This window comes from Nelumbo nucifera, chromosome 2 (assembly GCF_055504915.1).
Source record: "Nelumbo nucifera cultivar China Antique chromosome 2, China Antique-T2T, whole genome shotgun sequence".
Classification (NCBI taxonomy): Eukaryota; Viridiplantae; Streptophyta; class Magnoliopsida; order Proteales; family Nelumbonaceae; genus Nelumbo; species Nelumbo nucifera.
The window spans coordinates 92873306-92899236 of record NC_142650.1 but is presented as its reverse complement, the minus strand read 5'-3'; the positions used below and the strand labels follow the sequence as shown (position 1 = coordinate 92899236).

The 25931-nt window shown below is 35.7% G+C and overlaps 1 protein-coding gene across 1 annotated transcript; it reads left to right on the top strand.

Moving 5' to 3' along the window:
* Positions 1-751: 751 nt before the first annotated feature.
* LOC104612003 (putative calcium-binding protein CML36) lies at positions 752-2082 on the top strand. Its single transcript, XM_010279305.3, has one exon. It carries the CDS (start codon positions 1036-1038, stop codon positions 1693-1695), a length of 660 nt encoding a protein of 219 aa, XP_010277607.1. The 5' UTR covers positions 752-1035; the 3' UTR covers positions 1696-2082.
* The last annotated feature ends 23849 nt before the right edge of the window (positions 2083-25931 follow it).

Genomic DNA, 25931 nt, shown 5'->3' with positions numbered 1-25931 from the left:
TAAACCTACCATTTCAAACATAATACCCCCAATAAATTCAATTAAAACAGAGAGCCCGAATTGCATTGGTTCGGTTTGTCCAACCTACTTATAGCTTTTAACTCTCTCCGTTTTTCTTTCTATTAAATTGTAACGAACTAAACAACTTCTCTCAATTTTAGTCTCAAGACATCTAACAAATTATTTTATCCCTACCCCAACTTATAATAGTGTGCATCGCTCAGTGGCTAACTTTGGATAGACATCTATCTCTCCATCAAATGAACCCCAAACCTTCTTGCAACCCAGGATCCCAACCGTCCAAAACGAATCAACCCATGAATGATCAGTGATCATCAAACCCAAACAAACCTTCCCCTGCAAAATCCATCCATGAACCATATACAACACAAACACAACGCATTGAATCCAATTAAAGATCCTCCGTACAGCAAAACATCTCATCATCCCAACCGTCCAAAACGAACCAACCCATGAATGATCAGTGATCATCAAACCCAAACAAACCTTCCCCTGCAAAATCCATCCATGAACCATATACAACACAAACACAACGCATTGAATCCAATTAAAGATCCTCCGTACAGCAAAACATCTCGTCATCCCAACCATTCCACCACACACCACTTGTTTATATAAGCGACGCACCCTAAACAGTCCCTACGCACGGAAAGAAAGAAATAAAGAAGGTAGCGACTACAGCAAAAAAACACAAACACTCCCTCCGGGGCTCTCTTTCCTTGTAAATCCCCAGCTTTGGAGGAACCCACACGCGACAAACTATTACAAAACAACGCAGTACACATTATCACTCACCCTCTCCTCCTTCCTCAAATAAACTCATAAAAAAACCCTAAAAGAAATTAAAAAACAAGCGAAGCTTCGTGGAAGCTCTCAGTCTCCTCCCATGGCTCCCCCTCCATTTAACGCCCCCTCTATCGCTCCTCCTTCCTCTCAAACCCTTCTTTCTTCTCCTCTTCTCCCTCCTCTTTCCTCTCTTCCTTCTGCCCCTGATTCTCGTTTCGGCTTTCAACCATGAAACTGATCAATCTCACCCCGAAACACCTGTTTCGGACGAGCAAGAAGAGCAGATCCGTGTCCCGGTCTGAGTCGGACCCACAATCGTTCAGCTCCGGCACGTCATCATCATCGGATTCCACGATGATCCAGATCAAAGGAGGCGGCGGTGCTACCCCCAAAAGCGTCCTCCGCTCTTGCTCTCAGGAAATATCGGGAGACTGGTCCGACTTGTCGGCTGCCAATACGCATTTGGAGCACCTCCAAGCGTTTAAGCTCATCGACAGAGACGGTGACGGGAAGGTAACCATACACGAACTCGAGGGCCTCCTTAGTCGTATCGGTGGCGAGCCGCCTAGCAAGGAGGAGATGCTACTGATGTTGACGGAAATCGATCAGGATGGTGACGGGTGTATAAGCTTGGAGGAGTTCGAAGCCATCAGCTCATCTTTGGTGCCGGCGGCTTTGTCGGATCTTCGTGAGGCGTTCAATGTCTTCGACGCCGACCGCGACGGGAAGATCTCGGCGGAGGAGCTGTTGGGCGTGTTCTCGGCAATCGGGGACGACCGATGCACGTTGGAAGATTGCCGGCGAATGATCCGCAGCGTCGATACGAACGGTGATGGGTTCGTTTGTTTTGAGGATTTCTCGAGAATGATGGAAGGACGGATTAAATGAAGACAAATGGGAAAACAATTTGTCGGATTTTCGTCAGAATTTGTTTGTATTTTTATCGGACGAGCACAGCCGTACATTTTGAAGAACCTGAACAAATTCCAAGATCAAAGATCCCGATCCAACGACTTAGATCATTTGATCAAAGCAGCAGATGATGTGTAATTCTGTATCCTATCTTTGCTTATCCAGCCAATATAGAACGAGTGGTCGCTTAATCATCAATCAATTAATGGAAATCTGATCTCTCTCTATCTGAGCTTAAATTAGTGGCCACTGAACTAGCTTAATTATGCTAATCTGGTTTTGATGCCAGGCTCCCTTGCAGTTCTATTTGTATCAGTACAAATGCATGAAAGTGCAAATGAAAAAAATGCAATTTCTGGTTTATTTTTGTTTTTGGGTTTTACCTAGTTTTTGACTTTTTGTTTAGGTTTATTTCAATTCATTGGCAATGCAAAGAAATAAGATGAGGCAAAAAACTGAACCAGAAATAACCAGAATTTTCACTCAAATCATATGCACCTTTTGGTTCAATTTGGGAAGAATGCAAATGCAGATATATTATATACACTACAATTATAAGGTTTAGAAATATCATACTCTATATATTTGTATTTGTATCCTTCCTAAACTGAGCTTCATTTTTTGCATCAGTGCAAATGAAATTACACTACAAACAAACAATGCTAATGGAGGAGATTTATTTATTTCTTTTGGTATCTAGGAAAATGAAGGAGATGGGGATTGATCAACATTGGTAATAATTTAGTTTATCAAGGCAGCAGGATTCCCTTCACAGTAGGGCAGTGTTCACTGTAAAATTGTATTTAATTGTTGATTAAAAACTAAGGTAATCTAGGTTTTATGCCCTTAATTTTATCTTAATTTTTTAATTAGTCCACCAGAATGTACACAGGAATGTCTTAAAAGAAATCATGGATTAGAGTGTGTAACAGGAGGGATTTATTTTATTATCATGATTTTGATATTATTTTAATTCATGCCAGATATTTTTATTAGTACTTACAATTAACAAATTATTTGAATGGACCCCACATTTTATTCATCCTCCAATAACTAAATAAATAAACATAATTGTAAATTTGGATTAATTAATTAATTAATTTTCTTATAATTTTTGGGGTGAATTTTAGATTAGGACATAAGAATGAATTCATTCATCTCCTCTTAAAAGAGAAAATGCATTGAGAGACAAGAGAATGCTTTGTAGAAGAGATCAAAAGTTGCCCTACTTTCCATTGGGCAATTGAAGCCATGCTGATTGGGGGTGATTAATGGTTGGAAGGTTTTGTTTGGAGGGTTCTGAAGATGTATCACTTTGGCCTGTCCCTACCATCCTGAACTCACTGAAAAAGAAAGCCCTTGAGATTGCTGCAACTGAAAACACAGCACATGGTCCAAGACCATTTTTCTTGTTTTGATAGAGCTCAATGGTAGGGCAGGATTCAGGTAGTCGACCCCAAAGCCCAAATTATTGGAGTTAAAAGCTGGATTGAATTGAGTTGTATTGTTGGAAAGGCAATGTTAGGGATGACTGAAAATCTGAAACTGATAGTGATGAATAAAGGTTAGGACTTGGGAGTGGTTGTGTACTTAATAGCTTTTGCAGAGACTCTGATAGTGATGAATAAAGCAGCTGTTTGGCTCCATTTGTTTTGATGCAAGGGAGGAGAGTGAAGAAAAAAGTTCTGCCCTTTATGAAGAGAAAGGAAACAGGTTTAAAGCAAAAAGAATGCAGATCATCTAGTTGTGATTATTCCTATTAACAAAAGGAAGTGGTTTCACTTAAGCTTTCAGAAGTCAAGATGTTCAGAATAAAGCTGCTTCTCCTATACAAGCAATTCAAGTAACCTAATTCATTTAACTGAAACTGAACTAACATTCAGATCATTATGGCGATGTTTGGTATTTGGTGTTGTGCAATCATTGCATTTATGCATTAGACGTCGGGAAAATAATGGTTTGGACATGAAGGCCCCGTTTATTTTTCGGGAAATTGGAGGGGAAAAAGTTGGCCAATAGGAAATTGATTCCTGATGATTAACTTTACAGTGTTCTTTTTTTGGTAAATTCTGAGTCCCATGGTAAAATAAGTTTTTCTGAATAAGTGATTTCATTCTAACTTTGGATTTTTATGAGTAAAAGAATCATTATATTACTTATATAGGAATCAAAAAAACATGGGGAAACAAATTTACCCGGGTAAGTGACATTTTAAAATTTTACAGTTCAGTCCACCCCTAGGGTGGAGCTAAGATTTCTAGGGTGAACTGAATCTTACCTGTGGATTGATGTCAAATTCACGGGCAGAATGTGGTTTATAAGGGAGAGGGGGGGGGATGCTAGTAGATTAGGAGGGGGCTACAATTTCAGATTTCTGAGGTAGATTGCAGTCCACTTATCCCTTTAGAAAATAAGCTGAAGTGCAATGCAACAACTATTTATTGTATTTTATTACACATAAGTGACATTAGGCACCTTTAGTTGCCATATAGGCGAAATGGGAATACAACAATGGAGATATTAAAATGATCTTCCCTCTCAAAATAAGTTTTACAAAAGTACAAAATGTTTGTACCTGATCAACCTACCAAACAGGACTCATGCATAATTGCCTATATAGGTAGTGCTGATGTGTCACTGAAACGGAATCACAACAGACACATGATGCCATGTTTTGTAGTAGGACAAATGCCTTCTTGTTTAAAACAGACACAAGACACCATGGTACCAAACACCCACTATAGTAACTGAACTTGGAATTGATTTTATCAAACATAAATCCTATTCTTACTGTGTCTTGATGTATATGCACAGAGTTTTGGTTGAGAAGATCTGGGCTGGAAATGCACTTCCACATTTTCATCAATACTTCTACATCTGTTCATGTACGATGGTATAATTTCTAAACTATTTAATATACTAAGGCTTAGTTTGGAAGGAGTATAAATATAAATATATAGAGTGCAAGACCTTATATTTCGTATTATTTTGTATGTATTTATTCTATATATATTTATATTTATATTTCTTCCAAGGTTTAATTTGGATGGAGTATAAATATAAATATGTATAGTATAAATACATACAAAATAATACAAAATGTAAGGTTTTGCACTTTGCATACAAAATAATACATAAGGCTCAGTTTGGAAGGAGTACAAATATAAATATGTAGAGTCCAAAACCTTATATTTTGTATTATTTTGTTTGTATTTACACTATATATATTTGCATTTGCACTTCTTCCAAACTGAGCCTAAGTAACAAAAATTCATGAAACTTCATGATAGAGAAGGGGGTTCTGATTGATCAAACTCTCAAATGTGAGAGTGGATAGATAGTAAACTGTGTTTTCTGATTGATCAAACTCTCAAACTTCACGAAAGATGCATGAAAAGAGTGAACACACTTCCAATCCAGAGGATTGGCATTGTTAGTCAAGAGAAACTGTTAACCCATATACAATAGAAGACTACAATGGGGTCATTTCCTGAAATGATTTCCCTTTCCATCAAGGAAAATAAAATGTATTTTCCTTATTCTTGTCTCTCTTCTTCCTTTGAAACTAGTTCATTCTTTTCATCCTTGTCTTGCCCCAAGGTTTGGGTTTAAAATCTATTGCATCAACTGATCCAACTTTTCTCTAATTCCCTCCACTGTCCTACATGGAAGTTTTATTAGTTTTTTATTAATCAGTAGTAATGACTCAATAGCCTCAGGAATTCAAAATTTCATTTGGATTGCAGTTATGGGACCAGTACTCCAAAAAGCAGCAAGCATTATTCAATGTTAGAGAAAAAGCGTAGGAAAAGACTGCAAAACACGTTTCCCGATGAAATAAAGGACTCTACATTTTCTGGTACTTCTTTTCCAACCTTTTTTTTTTCTACACCTTGGCATTTTCTCTACATTTTCCCTTGTTTCCCACTTGGGCAGATATAAGAAGTCATTTCTGAATTTTCAATTCCCACTATGAGTTTTCCTCTTTGAATTAAGCTTGGTTTGTCTTAACCTTAAACTAGTTGGGTTTGGTTTAAAGCTATATTTAGTTATGATGTGGGCGGTTTGGCGTGTAGATATTGGCTTTTGTTGTTGGGTGGCTTGATTGGAACATGTGAACAACCACATCATGGTTGAAAACGGTGTCTGGGGGGAGGAAAAAAATAATCAATGGATTAGTATGAAAGCTTGAATGGAAAGAACAAGAAAGAAATGAAAATGAAAAACTCGTTTTTTCTAAGGTTTGCTGGCCCACCTTCATCATCCCACTCTGTACAATTTCAGGCTTCCTTGAAGCTTCCCTTTGGTATTAAAAAGGAAAAACATAGATAAACTCAATATGTTTGCCAAGACTTCAATGCCCATCATCAGGATAGTTGATAATTGTGATATGAAGGAGCTGTTTGATAGAGATTGAAGTGGCTGAAATGAATGACTTGTTATTTGTCTTTTAGCCAAACAAGCTGTTAAGTAGCTTGTGGTTATATGATTCACTAAAGGACAAAGCCATAAATCACTCAATTCAGCCACCTATCCCACGGGTATGAACTTAACTTGGAAGTCATGGGTTCATGGATTTTTATAGATATAGAATCCATTACTTAGGACCCATTTGAGAGGGTTGAGCTAAATGTTTAATTAAGCTCGTTTAGTTGAATTGAAGCTGGATATATAAGCTATTTAGATGGTGTTTGGAATTGATGCCGTTTTTATTTGATATCATTATTGTTGCTGCTATATAGACATTTTTCAATGCCACACCAATAGATTATTGTTAGAAACAGTAGAAAAAAACAGGAAAACATCAAAAAAGGCATTTTTTAGACCATACCTTTTCGATTTTCAAGACGTGGTTTGAAAAAATATTTTTTTTTTTTGAAAAATGGCTAATCAAATAGCATGCTAAACACTTTTCTGAAAAATTTCTAACATAACACTGATGTGGCACCATTTTATGAAGAAACAGCATCGATCCCAAACACCAAATAACCCTGTAAATGACTGACTTGACAGTCGATTTGGTCTCTCCAGTTTTTTTGAACCCAGTTGGGCGGACATCAACTTTCATTGAATTGCAATGACTGAGCTGCTTTGGAGAAACAATTTAAATTAGTTTCACAGGAAAATTAATTTCTTAGTTGAAATAACATAATTAATCTTGAGTTTTATAGGATTTTCACTAAACATAATTTCTAAAGCTTTCCGTGTGAAACCCACCTTGCAAGGATAAAAATCACTGTATGAGAATCATCCCAAACAAGCACTTTATCTAATATAGGTTATAGATTTGTAGACTGTTGGTATGGGGCCACCTAAAAAGCCAGATGCCACTGCACTTCAGCCCTCAGCCCTCCCAAACGGTCACTTAATAGGCCTGGCTCATATGTCAGAACGGGGACCCACAAACTTAAGGGAGATACTATGCCCATGTGTTATTAATTTAGGTTGTTGTAATGCACTTGTGAAATTCTATGGAAGGAACGGAGCATTAATTATACTTTCTTAGTATATCCTACCATTGATTGATTGGGTCCAATAGCTGTGTTTGATTTGAAGAAAAAAATAGGGAAAGGAAAGAAAAGGTAGGAAAATGTACCCTACCATTGATTGATTGGGTCCTACCAAAAAGTTGATTATGCCAAATATAGTCTAAATTTAACATTCTAAATAAATTATTAAAATATATGTTTTTTTTATGCATTCGTATCTTGTAATCATTTTTACCTTTAAATTCAGGGGGTGTTTGATTTTCTACAGATAGCTTTTTTACTGATATCAATTGACCATCAATAGAAAAGGGCAAAAAAGTATGACTGAAATTTGAAAATTTGAAAAACTTTTCCAACCCTTTGTTGTCAATCTAATGGGTCGAGATTGAAGAAAATTTAAAACTGGGTAAAAATAAAATTTGTGGATAGTTGATAAAACTGAAATTTGATTTGCTAGTGCCAATTTTTGATGATGATGTTGTTCATGATGATAGTAAATAACATATTTCTAAATTTTTTATAGTTTTTTAATATTTGTATGTCTATAAAAATTATTCTTATTTGTCACACTTTTTTTTTAACATGATAAAAATATGATATTAGAGATGTGTTCAAATGTTTTCTACAAGTTTTTTGTATTTTTTTATACTTTTGTGTGTTTCCATATTTTTTTAATTTTTTTTATTATTATTCAATTATGACATCAAGGGTTAATACATTTGACCTAAAAGGTTGAATTTTGACTCACACCAAATATGAAAACAACTCTATTTTTTTGGGTTGGTTTTAAATTTGTATTTTGTTTCTATCATCAATAAAAACAATTATTTTTTTGTCACACTTATTTTTCTTTAATACGGTTAATATAAAATATTAGAGACATGCCTAAATGTTTCCTTTTAAATTTTATTATTTAATTATGACTTTATGGGTGATCAATTTGACCTGAAAGGTTGAATTGTTGATCTGCCACCAAACAAGAAAACAATTTCACTTTTGGATTAGTTTTAAATTTTATATTTTATTTCCATCACCAATAAAAATTTAAAATGAATTTTTTTATTGTGTTTAATTTTTAATATGATTAATATAAAATATTAGATGTGTGTCCAAAATGTTTTCTATAGAGTTTATTGTGTCTAGATGTGCCCAAAACGTTGAACTCTGACCTACCACCAAGAAAATAATTTCATTTTGGGTTGGTTTTAAATTTTATATTTATTTCCATCATCAATAAAAAACAACTATTATTTATCACACTTTTCTTTAATGTGATTAATATAAAATGTAAGATAAGTGCCTAAATGTTTTTCACAAAATTTCTGTGTTATTACATAAGGCTTTTGTGTTTTTTATCTTTTTCATTTTTTTATTTAATTATGATATCAAGTGTTGTCACATTTGGCTCAAAGGGTTGAATTGTTGACCTTCCACCACAAAAATAATTTTTACTTTTGGATTGATTTTAAATTTATATTTCATTCCAACATCAATAAAAATAATTATTATTTATTACACCTATTTTTTTTAATATGATTAATATAAAACATTAGAGATGTGCCCATTTTTCTATATTTTTTATTATTTCTATTTTAAAACCAAAAGTCCTTTAATTATGACATAATGGATTGACCCATTTGACCTAGATAGTTGAATTGCTTACTTGCCACCAGGATGGAAGAACAATTTTGTTTTTGGGCCAATTTTAAAAAGCATGTATTTTATATATTAAAAGTATTGGATATAGATCTAATTGATAGAATTTATTGGTAAAAAGAATAGCTTAAATATAGGATTCAATGAGAGAATGAGAGTTAATACCCTAAATATAAGACTTAATGAAAGGGAATTGAATGGGGAGAAGTGTGATAGCTCAAATTACATTTTGTGTCCTCACAATTAGAGAGGGACCAAAATCAAAAATAGGGGTATTCTAGTCAATAATAGGATTTAATGAATATTAGTGGGAGTTAATACCTTAAATATAACTTAATGAGAGGGATTTAAGTGAGGAAAAAAGTGGTTGTTCAAATTGCATTTCTGTCCTTACGGTTAGAAAAAGACAAAATTAAAAAATTAAGGTATTTTAGTCAAATAAAAGTTTCACACTCTCATTCACACTTTTAATAGTAGTATAGATTATTATTGTTATTATTGTTGTTGTTGTTGTTGTTGTTGTTGTTTAACTTGATAAATCATTTGATAAATGATTTTAATTAAAGGGAGATTAGCTACATGCAAGGTCAAATGGGGTGATGAGGGAAAAGCTCGTTGAAGGGATGAGAGTTATCACTCTACAAGAAGATCCTCCTAGGGATCCTCCTCCTACTACTATTGATCAAAAGCCTTCTTACACTCCCTTGCTTTGACCCTCTATATTACTAGCTCCCAATACTCTCGCTTCAATGGAGATCGAAGAGGAACTTCCAACTCTTAGATGAGGTGAACCAGCAATTCTTTTCTCTAAGGAAAAAATTCATAAATTGTATGAAACCTTGTGCTTTGCTTTGATTGGTAAGTGTGCTATCAAACGTCCCCCACTCTAAGAAATCAATGAACATTTAATTCGAAGCTTTTAGCTAAAACAAAATTAGGTTTTCTCCTTTTAAGATCCACAAAAAAGTTTTGATCAGATTTGAAAGTGAAGAATAATTCTTGAAGATATAGCTATGAGAGACTTTTTGAGTTAGAGTTTTTATTCCATTGTCTCAGTTTTGGAAGGAATTCAAATACAAATATGCATTGTAAACATACAAGGTTTTGAAATGTTGCATATAAGGTTTTGCACTGTGTACATATTTCTATTTTCACTCTTCCCAAACTAATCCTTTTGTTCAAATGGTTGATGGATATGAACCTAGGATGCAACCTTCTACAATGTCTGTTTGGATTAGTTTCTCTAACATCCCAATAAATCTATATAGTGAACTTTATTAAGTTTATAGCCTCGATTATAGGAGGGTTTCTAAAATTCAATGCTACTACCTTAAACCTTACCCAAACTAATGCCACGAGAGTGTTTTTGGAGGTTGATTTTCTTAAAGACAACTCCCAATACCTTTGGATTGATTATGGGAAAGAGGGTTTATGGCAAAAAGTTGCTTATGAAAGAAGAACGTAGGTTAAAGAAATAAAAGGAAGCCAAGGACAAAGAAGGTAAGGTTGAGAAGAAACTAGATAACAATACAAAGTAACCTATAAGGCCATTTGTTAAGCAGAAAGAAAAGTAGATCTTCCAGTCAACTGTTGATCAAACTAAGCCACCTTGGGATCCCATTATCTTAGAGAATTGGATCTTGTTAACCAGATGGCAACTCAGGAATAAATTACTTTTGTAGCTATCTTTGATAAAGGGGTATCTCCTTTAGAGCAAGTTATGGTTGAGGGAACCCAAGAGCAGTGCACCTAGACAATGACAGAGAAGGTCATGGTTCCTATCCATCTCTCTATGTCAAGTTTCAAGATTGTTAGGTTGGAGAACCTTGAGGTATCAAAGAATGCAACGTTGGTGAAACTCATATTGCATTTGTGTAAGTCCTAGAGAAACTTATGATAGAAGTAGAGGATGAAGCTAATGGTATTCAACAAAATTCTGACATGGAAGTAAAGAAGTAGGAAGATTAAGGAATGGAAAGTACTCAAGAACATTAAGAAATAGGAATGCAAGAGGTATCACTGAAGCATGGTAATGAAAAGTTGAAAATTGTTTTGTCTATTATAAAGCATAGTTGTTGAGATATCATGGAGATTTCTAGTGAATATCTTCAATGACTCATTAGCAAATCTCAACAAATGAATATTCAAATTATTGGTCCTATGTGTTTTGATGATAACAAACTTATTGAAAGTACTAATGAATGCATTAAGTGTGCAATTGTATTCATTGATCTAAAAAATGCTTAATTACAAAGAGACGAGTACGGATAAAATGTTTGAGCAGCTATCAACTATCATAAATCAACTTGAAACTCTCCAAAGAAGATGCCTACTACCAAAAGCTGAAAGGAGAAAGCATCAAGTCCAAGTGGTCTACATTGTTCTACATTGTTTTTATATTTAGGACTTGATGTAAATTATATGCATGAGATGAATATTATGGGCATAAACTTGACCAACCTTAGGGACCAATTTCTAGTGTTAGGTCTGGTCGTTAGGTGTTCCTAGACTCAAAAAGTAAATAATCTATGTTTGGAATCATAAAAAAATAGTTTTGGGGCCTTTGAAAAAGAAGTATCTAAATTTCTAAGGTTGTGAATAGTGAGTAAATGACTACCCATCATCTATAGTTGACTAACCATGTCAATTGAGGCCAGTGTTTGCAAAGACACTATTCAGTAATCGATTATAGCAAATGATGAATTGACTATTCCTAATAGCCAAGACTAGGTATAAGCTTCTAATATACTATTAGAAGGGAATAGTTGACTACTAAAAATAAACATTCTTTCTTGCAATTAATAGTCAATTACTATCATGTACTAGTTGACTACTTACAGAAAAATTTGACCATTTGAAGGCATAACAACTATTTCCTCTTATAGTATGCATTTTGTCTTGTTGAAAAATTAATCTAAACATTTCTTAGTATGGATTAATCCTTCACAATGGCTCTCTAATGGTTAAATGCTCTCTACTACTATAAATTAGTGGTTTTGGATTTAAGAAGATAGAAAACTTGATTTGTGAATATTTGCTAAGTCAAGAAAGCATTTTGTGAGCAAGATTTCTTTAAGAAGAAGACATTTCTATGCTAAATTATCTATAATGAGAAAAACTGAATAGCCTTCTTGGCTTATTTGTTTTTCATTGACATTTGTGAATCTCTTCAAGGGTTGAGCCTATATTGTTTTATACATTCTCTTGCTTGGATATAGTTTGATTTGTAATAGCTTTTATTTGCCTATTGAGAGGCATATCTATTGTATCTAAGATTATATTATTGTATTCTTTGTACTTTAGGTGTTCAAGAGTAGAATACCATTATAGGTGTGGTTGGTACTTGTAATCCAAATGTTCAGGTTGGGATAACACCTATAAGTCTATACAAGGTATTACAAGCATCTGTAAGCCCTGTTGGTTGTAAGGTTTGACTAACACCCAAAACCCAATTGTTTTTAATGGAATTCTTAGAAAGTTGCTTGAAGAGAGGGCACGGGCCTGGGTTTGACTGAACCTCTATAAAATCTCTGTGTTTTACTTTCTAGAAGTCTCTTATTTTAGTTGTTTATCTATATTAATTTGATCCTTTACTTTCCACTACATTTGCTTAGCACACACATAGCCTTCCACTTCATAATTCTTGCATTCATCATCTTAGAAGGCACTAGTTAGGGGAAATAGTTTTTAGTACCAAATTCACCCCCTCTAGGGTTAAGCTAATAGGGCATTAAATCGTAGAGTAGGTTCACTAGTAAATTATCTTAACAACTAGGTGATTAGAATGGCCCTCTTGGATAGTTTCTCCTACATTGAAGAATAGCCCATCTCTAGGCCTTCATTCTTTAATGGAGTAAATTACAAATACTAAAAAGCCAGGATGAGTCTATCCCATATCATATGACTATGACCTTAGAAGGTAGTGGAGAGTAGACCCTACAATCCCACCAAGAAAGAAAGAGAAGAAACTATAGAAAAGGATTCTTTAAAATGAATTGAGGATGAGAAAAAGAAAATCTCCCTTGATGAAAGAGCTAAGAATTGTCTTTATTGTGCATTAGAAAACAATGAGTTCAATAGCATCTTTCTAGTTATGAGATAGCTTAGGAAATTTCGAAAACATTGGAGATTACCCATGAAGGAAAAGGTTTAGTAAAAGAGTCCAAGATTAGCATGTTAGTGCATGCATATGAACTGTTCAAGATGAAACTACATGAATCTATCATTGACATATTTACTCATTTTATAGATACCATCAATGGACCCAAGTCCCTTGGGAAGACCTATCTTAAAGAAGAGAAGATGGGAACAATATTAAGACCTCTTTTAAAGCAATGAGAGATCAAAGTAACGACCATTCAAGAGTCAAGGAACTTAAGCCCTATGCAAATAGATGAGCTTATAAGTTCTCTTCTCACCTATGAGATGAGATTGAAAGAAAGAAAAGAAGTCTACAACAATATTAATAATGTTGCATTCAAAACTACAAACCAAGAAAAGAAAAATGATTCCAGAGAAGAAGATGAAGGCATGGCATTCCTCTCAAGAAAATTCTTAAGATTCTTAGGGAGCAAGAAGGACATCTCCACAAAGGCCACAAAAGAGCTTACATGCTATGAATGCAAAAAAAGTAGGTCCTTTTAAATCAGAATATCCAAACTTAAAAAGAAGATTCAAATGAAAGAAGAAGAACAAAGGTTCTCACCCCATTACTCTTCTTAAATTTCCTTGTTTGCTCGTTCTAAGCTAGTGAATAGAGTGTTTGCTCCTTGTATTTGAGAGTCAGGTAACATGCAACCTCTTGTCTTTTTTTTGATAATTAAATAAAGCTTTTGCTTAAATAAAAACAAAATAAAAGAACTACATACAAGGTATAAAGTTGAGAAGAAAGTACTTTGAAGAATTCCAAATTATGTACATTTTGACACAAAGTAATTCTAGTGGCCTAGGGCCAAGATTATGAATCCCCTTCACAATAATTTTGTATATAAGAACAAAATTAAACTAGGAATGCTAATGGGTTAAGTTAAATGGGAAGTTTGTCTTGACTTGACTCTATAGGGTCAGATTTATGTAAGGTAAGTTATGGTTTAGATGCTTTGATCTGAATCAGGGTTGGGTTTCACTATCCTGGCCAATTAGGTCATCATACTGTTACATATATTCTTCTAATTTGGTATGACTTTTGACTTCATAACTTTAAAGCTTTAAGAGTTATTTTCATTTTTTTATTATTTTTTTATTTTTCCTCTTTCACTATGGAAAAGATGACACATTGAACCCATAGGGTTTTTCTTGTCACCATATGTAAAAGATAAATTGAATGACCATTGATCAAGTCGGGTTGGTATTGGTGTTAGACAACATATGCCCTTAGCTCCAATTAGATTGATGTATAGGTGCATTTATTGTAAATGACTAATATTACATAATGGATTCGTGTTATATATCGTGTGTTTCTATGTAGTACCCTTAAATTGGACACTTATGAGACTTGTGTTAGTTTAGAATATTCATAGGCATTGGATGGACCTGGGGAGGTTTATCTTGCCAAGGCTAACATTGATGTGCTACCAAGTGGGTTAGGGTGGCTTGTCTCAGCTACCAGGGTGTGACCTGAAGCACATGTAGTGTGGCCTTTCTTGAAACCCTGAACCAGACCAAATTCCTGTATTGCCCTGCACCTTGGAGACAGATGGGCAAAACTGGAATATTACACCTGACCCTTAGACTCGATTATGGTACTGCACTAGGTGTTGGATTGGGTTGTCTCTAATATGCCAATCAGTGAGATCCTTAGCAGGGGTCAAAACCTGGGTATGTTGGGACAATCTGAGAATTCACCTGAGTGGGTGATCATAGTGACAGGATCAACCCCTTTGTTGAACAAAGTGAATAATCGAGGAATGCACTCTAGCTGATGGAAACCTAAACTGCTAGCAGTTGATTTCAAACTTGTTGAGATTTGTTTTGCAAAAAATATTTATATAGAGATATACATATATATTATGGTTTCACAAAATGTTTGCAAAATGTTTTAATTCTTGGGATCCATGTGAGTAGAGAGTGAAACACTATACTTTGTAGCCGAGGGAGAGGCCATCTCTTTGTCGGGCAGTGTTTGATCATTATGGGCTAAGAGGTTAAGTATAAGACCATTTAGATGGTTATACCCAATGATCATTTAGTGTAAATGTTAGGCACATTAAGAGCCTCTATTGATGGACTTAGGGGTTCACTGTATTCAATAATGAATTCTGTCAGGCCTTGTAATAGATGGGCTGAACCCATGTGGCTGATGTGGAGATCAATGATAAGGTCTCACGCCATACAAATAGAACCAAACCTGCCAACACTTAAAGGGAAATGAGCCTGAAAGATTAATGGGCCTAAAGCCCAACTTGAACTAGTCTTAATATGACTAATTAAATAAGGGGGCGAATCTGGGTATGGGTCAGCATAAAAGGGTAGGAGGATAAGTCTTATCCACGTAAAGAGTCCAGATCCAAATAGAGATTTGGATTAGGAAACTTCTAATTTGATTAAGAGTAGTTGATCTTGATCTGTAGATAGGATAAGGGATAATCCTTATTACTTAAAGAGTTCAAATCCAAATAAATATTTGGATCAAGAAACTCCTAATCAGATTAGGAGGTTAACTCTTTAAGGGTTATATAAAGGAGGACGGCGAATTGGAAAAAGGTTACACAATTCCACTGATTTTTGAATTCAGTTCTCTCTCCTTCTGCTCTTGCCGCCCTACCCTATTCGATCTCCACCTCTTGGAGTGATCAAGATTGGATCATGATATTGTTTCTTGGTGGAAGAAACAATTTTGAAGCTATGCTCACTATCCTGTTCGATTCTTGTTGAATAATCTAAGGTTCATTCCATATTAGGTATATCCCTACTTCATTCTTTTGGTTTTATATCTGGTCCCGTTCCATTTCAAGAACAAACCTTGAAAATGCAGTTTTCTAAATTATGGGAATACGATTCCCGGATGGGAGAGAGAAAATTTTTGAAATTTCGCTCAACCACCATGCATGGTTTGACCATCCATATGATGGATCTCCCATTCCTTCAGTGGTATCAGAGCTTCAAGTCTTGAACTAAATATGGACCAGATCTGAACCTATGCAAATGGGCAGAAATTGTTCTACCTGATTTGCGCAAGTTTACTGTTTTTTTGAGAAATCAGTTCTCAGTAATCGGCGTGTAGATCTGAAATTAATTCTTTATTATTCTTTCATGATTATGGAATGGTTCTGTAATTGTTTCTTGAATTCTTGGGCTATCATGTGATGGAGATCGAATTCTTTAAAGGTGGCAAGATTTGCGCATCCTACAAATTTTATTCTATTCGTTTTGGTTTGTAAATAATTTCTTTTTATTTTTAGACAAAATGTATAGGATTTGATGTGATGTAATTAATAGAAGAATAGGTTTTTCTATTTTTTTCACATCTGAAAACTTGTTGGAGCACATAGAGGAAGAGAAGACCTTTTGTAGTCTGAGAAACTGCAATCTACAATTTGCAGATAACGATTTCACAATCTGCGATTAACTCTTTGTTTTGTAGGTGTGAAATCACACGTACAACCCTCTGATATATGTTCTTGTTGATTCTTGATTATCTTTAATCAATTGTAATTAATTTTAGATCACAATCTTGAATTGGATTTTGTAGTCGACACCAAACCCTAGGCTAGTTTGACCCAAGATTGGTCCAAACTGGTTGGACTGAACCTGTGGTTCAATAGGGGCCTGTTCTCAGCCTCAAATTCTGATTTGGGCCAGGGGTTTGATGACCGATTACAAGATGTAATTCGGCCCACCCTATAAAATTCAATTTTATTAAGTTAAAATTGCATTAACCCTAAATCAGCATAAATGCTATATGGGCCAAACTGCCTTTTGCAGTTCATCCCATATACCTAGATAATGTTATATGATAATATTATGGGCTTTAATGGGCTGATATTGTTTTAACCTAATTAATTTAGGGTTTTACAATTGATTTAATTGATTGGATCAATTATGTAATGCATGTGATGTATGTATGTGTGATGTTCATTCGTTTAGTGGCTTTCTATGCGCAACATGGCTAAATGCACATCATTGCCATGGTGTCCATAGGATCATTGGATGATCTCCCTTCTTGATGGGTCCCGCATCAGCGTGGGAACCCTAGCCCGTTTAGGGACCATTTAAATCAGACTTTAAGAAAGTGAGTGGGAGCCACTATGGTTTGACCTAAATAAGGATTATGGCATAATTTTTGTTCCCTCCAGTTATATATAAGTGCATGTGATAGGGAGATTCATATGATGAACTCTCTAAAGTCCTTCCGTCATTAGCATGAAGATGGGCTTTTCAGTAATGAGGAGATGCACCATAAAATTGGGCTATCCATTTTCTGTTGAGTCTGTTGGATTGCTTAATAAGATGATAGGGGCGTCATAGACCGATGTGAGAGGGGCCTATCCTAAAATGGAAGACTCTTTCATAGTACCTTGGTATTCATGAATATGATGGGTAAGCACTTATTGGAAGGAAATGTTTAACCTAAAAGGGCAATGAACCTTGTCTGACAACGGCCAAAGGGAAAGCTCATAAGATGAGTAAATATGATCATTCACAGAAGGTGGTGGGGTTATGCAGCTGAAACAGTTGGTTCCATACACTGTATGTAATTTCCCAAATTTCCAGAGACATACTTTGAAGTCTCCGTCACTAAAATAAGAGGGAAATCTCGGAGATGAATAAATGGAAATGGAACATAGATTAAAAGCCATTTCTATGTAATCAACATGAACTAATTTAGGTTGTAGACTAATATTTGCTTTGCCTTTTACTAGAAATGGCAAACAGACAATTCGCCAAACTGTTGGATGATAATAAGCTTAAGGACCCAAACTGTGCTGATTGGTTTCGTAACCTTATGTTGGTTTTAACATCCGAGAAATTAGACAATGTTGCTAAAAACCGTGCTCCGGATCGTCCGGGTGATAGGGCGTTTGAGGCTCGTAGGAAGGAATATCAAGAATGGGAAGAAAAGAACTCTCTTGCCCGATACAACATCATAACCTCCCTCGACAATTCGATCAGATCGAAGTGTCCAAGGATATCCTGGATAGTTTGAGGACGATGTATGAAGAGCATAATTGTTCTACTCGATAGAAGGTCCTAAAATTGTTTATGGCCACTCAAATGTCCAAGAACCAGCTGGTTCATGACCATTGTCTAAAGATGATGAGATACATTAATGAACTGGAGGCTTTTGGATCTAGGCTAGATCATGTTACCAAAGTAGATGCCATCCTAAATTCTTTGCCTCCTTCCTTCAATCAGTTCATCATGAACTACAACATGAACAAGCTAAATGTTAGCCTTCAGGAATTCAGCAATATATTGCAGAGGGCCGAAGAACTGATAAAGAAGGAAGAGCCCATAGCCATGCTTGTTGAAGGTGACAAGTCGGGCAAGAAGAAGAGGAAGACAAATAAGAAGCCTCAGAAAAGGTTAGATAACCTAAAAGGTAGAAGAATGACAAGACATTAGATGCCTGCCACTTCTACAAACAGACTAGCCATTGGAAGATGAATTGTCCTTAGTACCTGGAGACCAAGAAACAATGTAATCTTGAATCTTTTGTCATAAAGACCAATATGTTGGTCACTTTTCTATCCTGGTGTTTTGACTGCGGGGCTTCTACTCATACATGTAACACATTGCAAAGGTTCAGGACAAGCAGAAGACTGAGTGATAGAGAAGTGACTCTTTACTTGGGAACTTCTGCAATAGTTGCAATTACAGCTATAGGAACTGTAGATTTATATTTCAGAGAAGGAATTGTAACTCTTAAAAGATTATCTTTATGTACCAAATTTGAGAATAAATTTGATTTCTGTTTCAAAGTTGTGCATGGATGGTTATTCTATCTTATTCAATAATGTGATTACTATTAAATGGAATAACAAATTTCTTAATTATGGAGAACTTGAGAATGGTCTCTATGTTCTCCATCATTCTCTAGAAACAAATTTAACCGAAACTACATCGGAAATAATTCTCAAGAAAAGAACACGTGAAACAGTTAATTCCACGTACATGTGGCATTACCGACTTGGTTGGATTTTTTAACTATAGAAGATCTTCCAACCTGTGAACCTTGGCCACATTAACATAGATCATATCACAAGGTTGGTAAAGGATGGTCCTTAGGACACGTAACCAGCACGTTTATTTTTTAACATTTACCGATGATCATTCACGGTATGGTTATGTGTACGTAATGAGACATAAGTCTGAATCCTTTGAAAAGTTCAAAGAGTTCAGACAAGAAGTCGAAAAACAGTTGGGAAGACACATTAAGGCCATTTGTTCAGATCGAAGAGGCGAATATCTCTCTGATGAATTCAGGGACTACTTAAAGGAAAACGGGATTGTATCACAACTAGCTCCTCCTACTACACCACAATTAAATGGTGTGTCAGAGAGGAGGTACCAAACTTTATTGGATATGGTCCGATCACTTCTCGTCCACTCAGAACAACCTACATCCTTTTGGGAGTATGCATTAGAGACTACTACATAGATGCCGAACTGGGTTCCAACCAAATCTGTTCCTAAGACTCCATATGAACTATAGACCGGTAAGAAACTAAGTGTAAGACACTTAAAGATTTGAGATTGTCTGGCACATGTTAAAAGAACAAGTGCTGACAAATTGGAATCCAATACCAGTCGTTACCTATTTGTACGCTACCCCAAAAGCTCTATAGGATATTTATTTTATGACCCAAGAGAGTAGAAAGTGTTATACAATCGAAATGCCCATTTCTTGGAAGAAGATTACATCTTGAACAATCATTATCAGGAAGTTGTTCTTGATGAGGAGAGCTCAGGGGTAGTAAGAAATGTCCTACAAGCTCTAGATAATAACCAACGTAGGAGATCTACCCTGGTATCTAGGCCTTTAGTTCGTTACGACTATGATCAAGAAAGTTACTTGATGGAAGTCATGAATAGTGAGGAAGATCCCATGACTTATACGGAAGCTATGTTGGACATAGATTCCTTGAAGTGGGTAGATGCCATAAGAGCCAAGATGGACTCAATGAAGACAAATAGAGTCTGGACTCTTATAGATCCGCCCCCTGGGGTAAAAAGCAATTGGTTGCAAATGGATCTACAAGATGAAGAAGGGTCCCGATGGTAAGGTTCAGACCTACAAGGCTCGTCTTGTAACAAAAGAGAATATTCAAAAAGAGGGAATTGACTATGAGGAAACCTTTTCTCCTGTGGCCATGCTTAAATCCACTAGGATCTTGCTAGCTGTAGCAGCACACCATGATTACGAGATTTGGCAAATGGATGTCAAAACCGCATTCTTGAACAGAGATCTTACTGAAGATATCTACATGTAGCAACCACAAGGATTCATTGTTGCAGGTTAGAAACATATGGTGTGTAAACTTAATCGATCCATATATGGACTTAAGTAAGCTTCTAGGAGTTGGAACATCTGGTTTGACTCTACTGTTAAATAGTTTGACTTTAAGCAGAATCTGGACAATTCCTGTGTTTACAGGAAGATAGTGGGAGATAAGGTTACATTCCTGGTTCTGTATGTAGATGACATCCTACTAATTGGGAATGATGTAGGGATGTTAACTACGGTGAAAGTATGACTTTCACAATAATTCTCCATAAAAGATCTTGGAAAAGCCTCTTATATCTTGGACTTCAACTCTATAGAGATAGATCGAAGAGGATATTAGAATTATCCTAATTTACTTACATTGACAAAATTATCAAGAGATACAGCATGGAGAACTCCAAGAAAGTAAATGTTCCTTTAAGGTATGAAATCACTCTTTCCAAGGGAATGTCTTGCAAGACACCTGAGGAGATTGAGGGCATGAAGGAAGTTCCCTATGCCTTTGCCATAGGGAGCACCATGTATGCCATGTTGTGCACTCGGCCAGACATTGCTTAGGTCGTGTGTATGGTAAGTAGATACCAATCTAACCTAGGACAAGAGCATTGGACAGCTATAAAGAACATACTCAAATACCTTTGAAGGACAAAAGTGTTTTGTCTAGTATTTAATGGTAGTTCACTATAGATCCTAAGTATATTGATGCCGATTTCCAATCAGACCCAGATAATATAATGTTTACATCTGGTTACATCTTTACGATGGGGTCCTATGTAGTAAGAAAAATAGTCCACAACCCAAGCCAAGCATATTGCCGTAAGTGAAGCTGCCTAATGAATGAAGTTATTCATTCTAAAATTAAGAATTCAACACATCACCCATTTTGTGTTGTGTGACAACACAAGACCTATGGGAGATTATTATTAGAAGGTAGCATCATTGATTCTAAAATTAAGAATTCAACACATCACCCATTTTGTGTTGTGTGACAACACAAGACCTATGGGAGATTATTATTAGAAGGTAGCATCATTGAAGAATGTGGCATACCCATTAACTAAGCCACTGACATAGAAAGTGTTTGAGAAATACGTGGATAGTTTGGGACTAAGGCTTGTACCCGATTGGACCTAAGTGCAAGTAGAAGTTGTTAGATAGTGTATGCCCTTAGCTCCAATTAGATTGATGTACAGGTGCATTTATTGTAAATGACTAATAGTACATAATTGATTCGTGTTATATATAGTGTGTTTCTATGTAATAATACCCTTAAACTGGACACTTATGAGACGTGTTAGTTTAAAATCTTTACAACCATTGGATGGACCTGGGGAGGTTTATCCTACCAAGGCTGACACTGATGTGCTGCCAAGTGGGTTAGGGTGGCTTGTTTCAACTACTAGGGTGAGACCTGAAGCACATGCAATGTGAGTTTTCTTGAAACCCTAAACCAGAACAAATTCTTGTATTGCCCTGAACCTTGGAGACAGATGGGCAAAGCTGGAATGTTATACCTGACCCCTAGACTCGATTATGGTACTACACTAGGTGTCAGATTGGGTTGTCTTTGATATGTCAACCAGTGAGATCCTTAGGAAGGGTCAAAACCTGGGTATGTTGGGACAATCTAAGAATTCACATGAGTTGGTGATCATAATGACAGGATCAGCCCCTTTGTCGAACAAAGTGAATGATCGGAGAATGCACTCTAGTTGATGGAAACCTAAACTGCCAGCAGTTGATTTCAAAATTGTTGAGATTTGTTTTGCAAAAAAATATTTATATAGAGATATACATATATATTATGGTTTCACAAAATGTTTGCAAAATGTTTTAAATCCTGGGATCCATGTGAGTAGAGAGTGCAACACTATACCTTGCAGCCGAGGGAGAGGTCATCTCTTGTCAGGCAGTGTTTGATCAATATGGGCTAAGAGGTTAAGTGTAAGACCATTTAGGGTTTATACCTAATGGGCTAATCTCACATAAGTCCATAGTCATTGGGTCTTCATAAGATGGTTAAACCCAATAACCATTTAGTGTAAATGTTGGGCCCATTAAGAGCCTATATTGATGGACTTAGGGGTTCAATGTATTCAGTAGTGAATTCATCCAGGTTTTATAATAGAGGCTGGGTTGAACCCATCTGGCTGATGTGAAGATCAATTATAGGGTCCCACGCCATACAAATAGAACCAAACTTGCCAGCACTTAAAGGGAAATGAGCTTGAAAGCTTAATGGTCCTAAATCCCAATTTGAACTAGGCTTAATATGACAAATTAAATAAGAGGGAAAATTTGGGTATGGATTAGCATAAAAGGATAGGAGGATAAGTCTTATCCACTTAAAGAGTCTAGGTCCAAATAGAGATTTGGATTAGGAAACTTATAATTTGATTAGGAGTAGCTGATCTTGATTTGCTGATAGGATAAGGGATAAGCCTTATCACTTAAAGAGTTCAGATCCAAATAAATATTTGGATCAAGAAACTCCTAATTAGATTAGGAGGTTAACTCTTTAAGGGTTATATAAAGGAGGAGGGCGAACTGGAAAAAATTTACACAATTCCACTGATTTCTGCATTCTGTTCTCTCTCCTTCTGCTCTTGCCACCCTACCTTGTTCGATCTCCACCTCTTGGAGTGATCAAGATTGGATCATGATATTGTTTCTTGGTGGAAGAAACAATCTTGAAGTTGTGCTCACTACCCTGTTCGATTCTTGCTGAAGAATCTAAGGTTCTTGCTAAAGAACCACTTGTCGATTCTTCCTCACCCTAAGTTGTGCCATCTTTAATGGATGAAGGATTTGATAACCTCTTTAGGCGTGAACACCTACGTTGGGAGTTACTGTTATTCCGTATCAGGTATATCCCTACTTCCTCCTTTTAGTTTCAGATCTGGTCCCATTCTGTTTCAAGAACAAACCTTGAAAATGCAGTTTTCTAAATTATGGGAATACGATTCAGGGATGGGTGAGAGAATTTTTGAAATTTCGCCCAACCATCATGCATGGTTCAGCCATCCATATGATGGATTTCCCATCCCTTCAATTGGACTAAACACTATAGGGTCAGGATGGGTGTGAAATCTACAAGTTAATAGCAGGATGATCCTTTCAGCCCAACATGGCCCAAAAATGCTGGGCTTGGGCTTGGGTTTTGTGTTTAGACCTAACCTAGGCCCAGTCCTGCATCAGGCTCTACAAATTTTAGGGCCGGCCCTTGGCCTAATACTTCAAAATCAGCCTGCATATATTTAAAACACACATTTTATGTATATGTATATATATGTATGTATGTATGTATGTATGTATGTATGTATGTATATATATGTACACTTGTTATATTATATTATATATTTTATATATAAATATTATAATATCACACATATAATTTATATTGTATATAATATCTTATATAGTTATATTATATAATATATAAAATAAATTTATATGCTTGTTATATGTCATTTATTATAAAATATTATATATATGTAATATTTTATATATAAAAGACATATGCCCTAAGTTAGGCCTGGCCAGACTTGGGCCCATGTCAACTTGGGCTCATGCTTATGCTTTAAGCCCAGAACCTTGGGTTGGACTAGGCTCGGGCCTAAGCTATATCCCTTATCATAAGAGCAAAGCCTAGCTTGACCCAGGCCTAAGCTATAGGCCTCTAGGCCTTATCATAAGTGCAAAGCTTGGCCAGCCCAACCCATAATCACCCCTAATTAATAGGTTAGATCGGGTTTGGGTTGAAGCTTTGAAGAAGGCAAACCCATACCAAATCCGACCCATTGGCATCTCTTAACTAAACAATGAAACAGGGAGTTAAATCCTAAATCCTATACCATCATCACCTTGTTGAACTTTGTCCTTCTGTGCTTTGCATTGTTTGTTGACTCAGACGGTTGAACCGTTCAACCCAGAAACCGGTCACTAATTCGGTTCTGATTACCTCTTAACCCAGAGTTATAAGAAAAACTGTTGAAAAGTCAATAAACCATTGATTCAGCCATAAGAACCATCAAATCGTTCGAACAGGACAATGATTCACAAGTTTAAAACAAATTCCCATCCATACACTATACACTCAGGGGATGTTTGGTTCCGTTGGCGTTCATTGAAAAAATGCCATATCAGCGCCACATAAGTGTTGGCGTTTATTGCAGATGAAGCAAAATGAAACAATTGTTTGGTTTCACTATTTATCAAATAAAATGGTAGAAAACTGAAACACTTTGATTTTTGTGCATGGGGTATTTCGGAAAACGTTAAATTCTTGTTTCCCCCAACGCCCCAGCGTTTCTTGAAACCAGATGCTGATATGGCACACTTTAATGGGTATTAATTTGAGGTGGAGAGTAAAAAACATTTAAAGTGAGAATATAAATAAACGTTTAAAGTGAAAAAGTGTCCATAAACGCCCACGGAACACATACTTAGTCATTTACTCTCTCCGATAAAATACTGAAATGACAATTGACAAAATGACAACTAACAAAAGATAAAAAATAAGGTGACAAATGCCAAGACCTAAAATATTGTAAAATCCATTGTTCATTTTACAATTTTTTTAACTAATTTAAAGAGTTATTTAGTTATTTGTTCATGAAAACTGCTGCCTCATGCGTTGAATAAACGAATTCTTTATTGTGTTATTTTCAATTAATTAGCAAATTAAAACAAATTGTACTTTTTTCTGTTTGACCCGGATGGTTGAACTACTGACCCTAACCCAGAAGAAAAACGATTTCATTTCCGAATCGTTTTATAAAACATTGGTCCTTTATAGGCCCGTAGGGTCGAAAAAAATGATTGGAATTCTAGATTGTCTTTCAGGGTGACAAGAGTGTTTATGTGGATGTGATGGAATTGACAATTGCTCATAGATAGTGTTGAGGTTTTGTAATCAAACCACTGTGATCTTGTCGTATTGAAAGACAGAGATGACTTGGTGAGAAGGGAAAATGCTAAAGAATACCTATTGATGCTACTCATGGGCATTTTGTCTTATCACCCAAAATTCTGCAGTGATAAACCTATTTGGCATTATTGATGGGATGCAATGTTCAGTGTATGATACATGTCTAGAAAATCTAGCGAGTATTGACACTGAATTAAGGCTTTGTTTGTATAAATTTCTACTTTTGAGCTTTGGGCACTGAAAAACAAAACTTGTGTTTCAGGAGTTTGAAAGAAGTTGTTTTCTAAAACATGACAATCTAATTAAGCTAAAATACTTTTTAAATTCCAAAGCACAAAGCCTAACATTTGGGTTTTGAATGTAGAAATCCTGAATTAAGGCTTATCCAAATGCACCTTTAGTTAATTCTGCCATTGAGACAGCCCATAAGCATGGAATCTCACAAAGAAAGTAACTTTTTCGCTTGGAAAGAATAAATTGTACAGAAGTTAGTTCAACTAAAAACACAGGTTAGTAATGAACTGAGTGCAAGCGTATGATAAGTTTAGACCTGAGAGTGTATATTAAATTTGATTTATCATTGTTGAAACAGGTCCTATTAAATTCTGTCTGGGATCAAGTGACTCTCATGTGTTTTCCTTAGAAAGTAAAAAGCATGTGACCATTCACCAACTTCAAATTGGTCTGATTA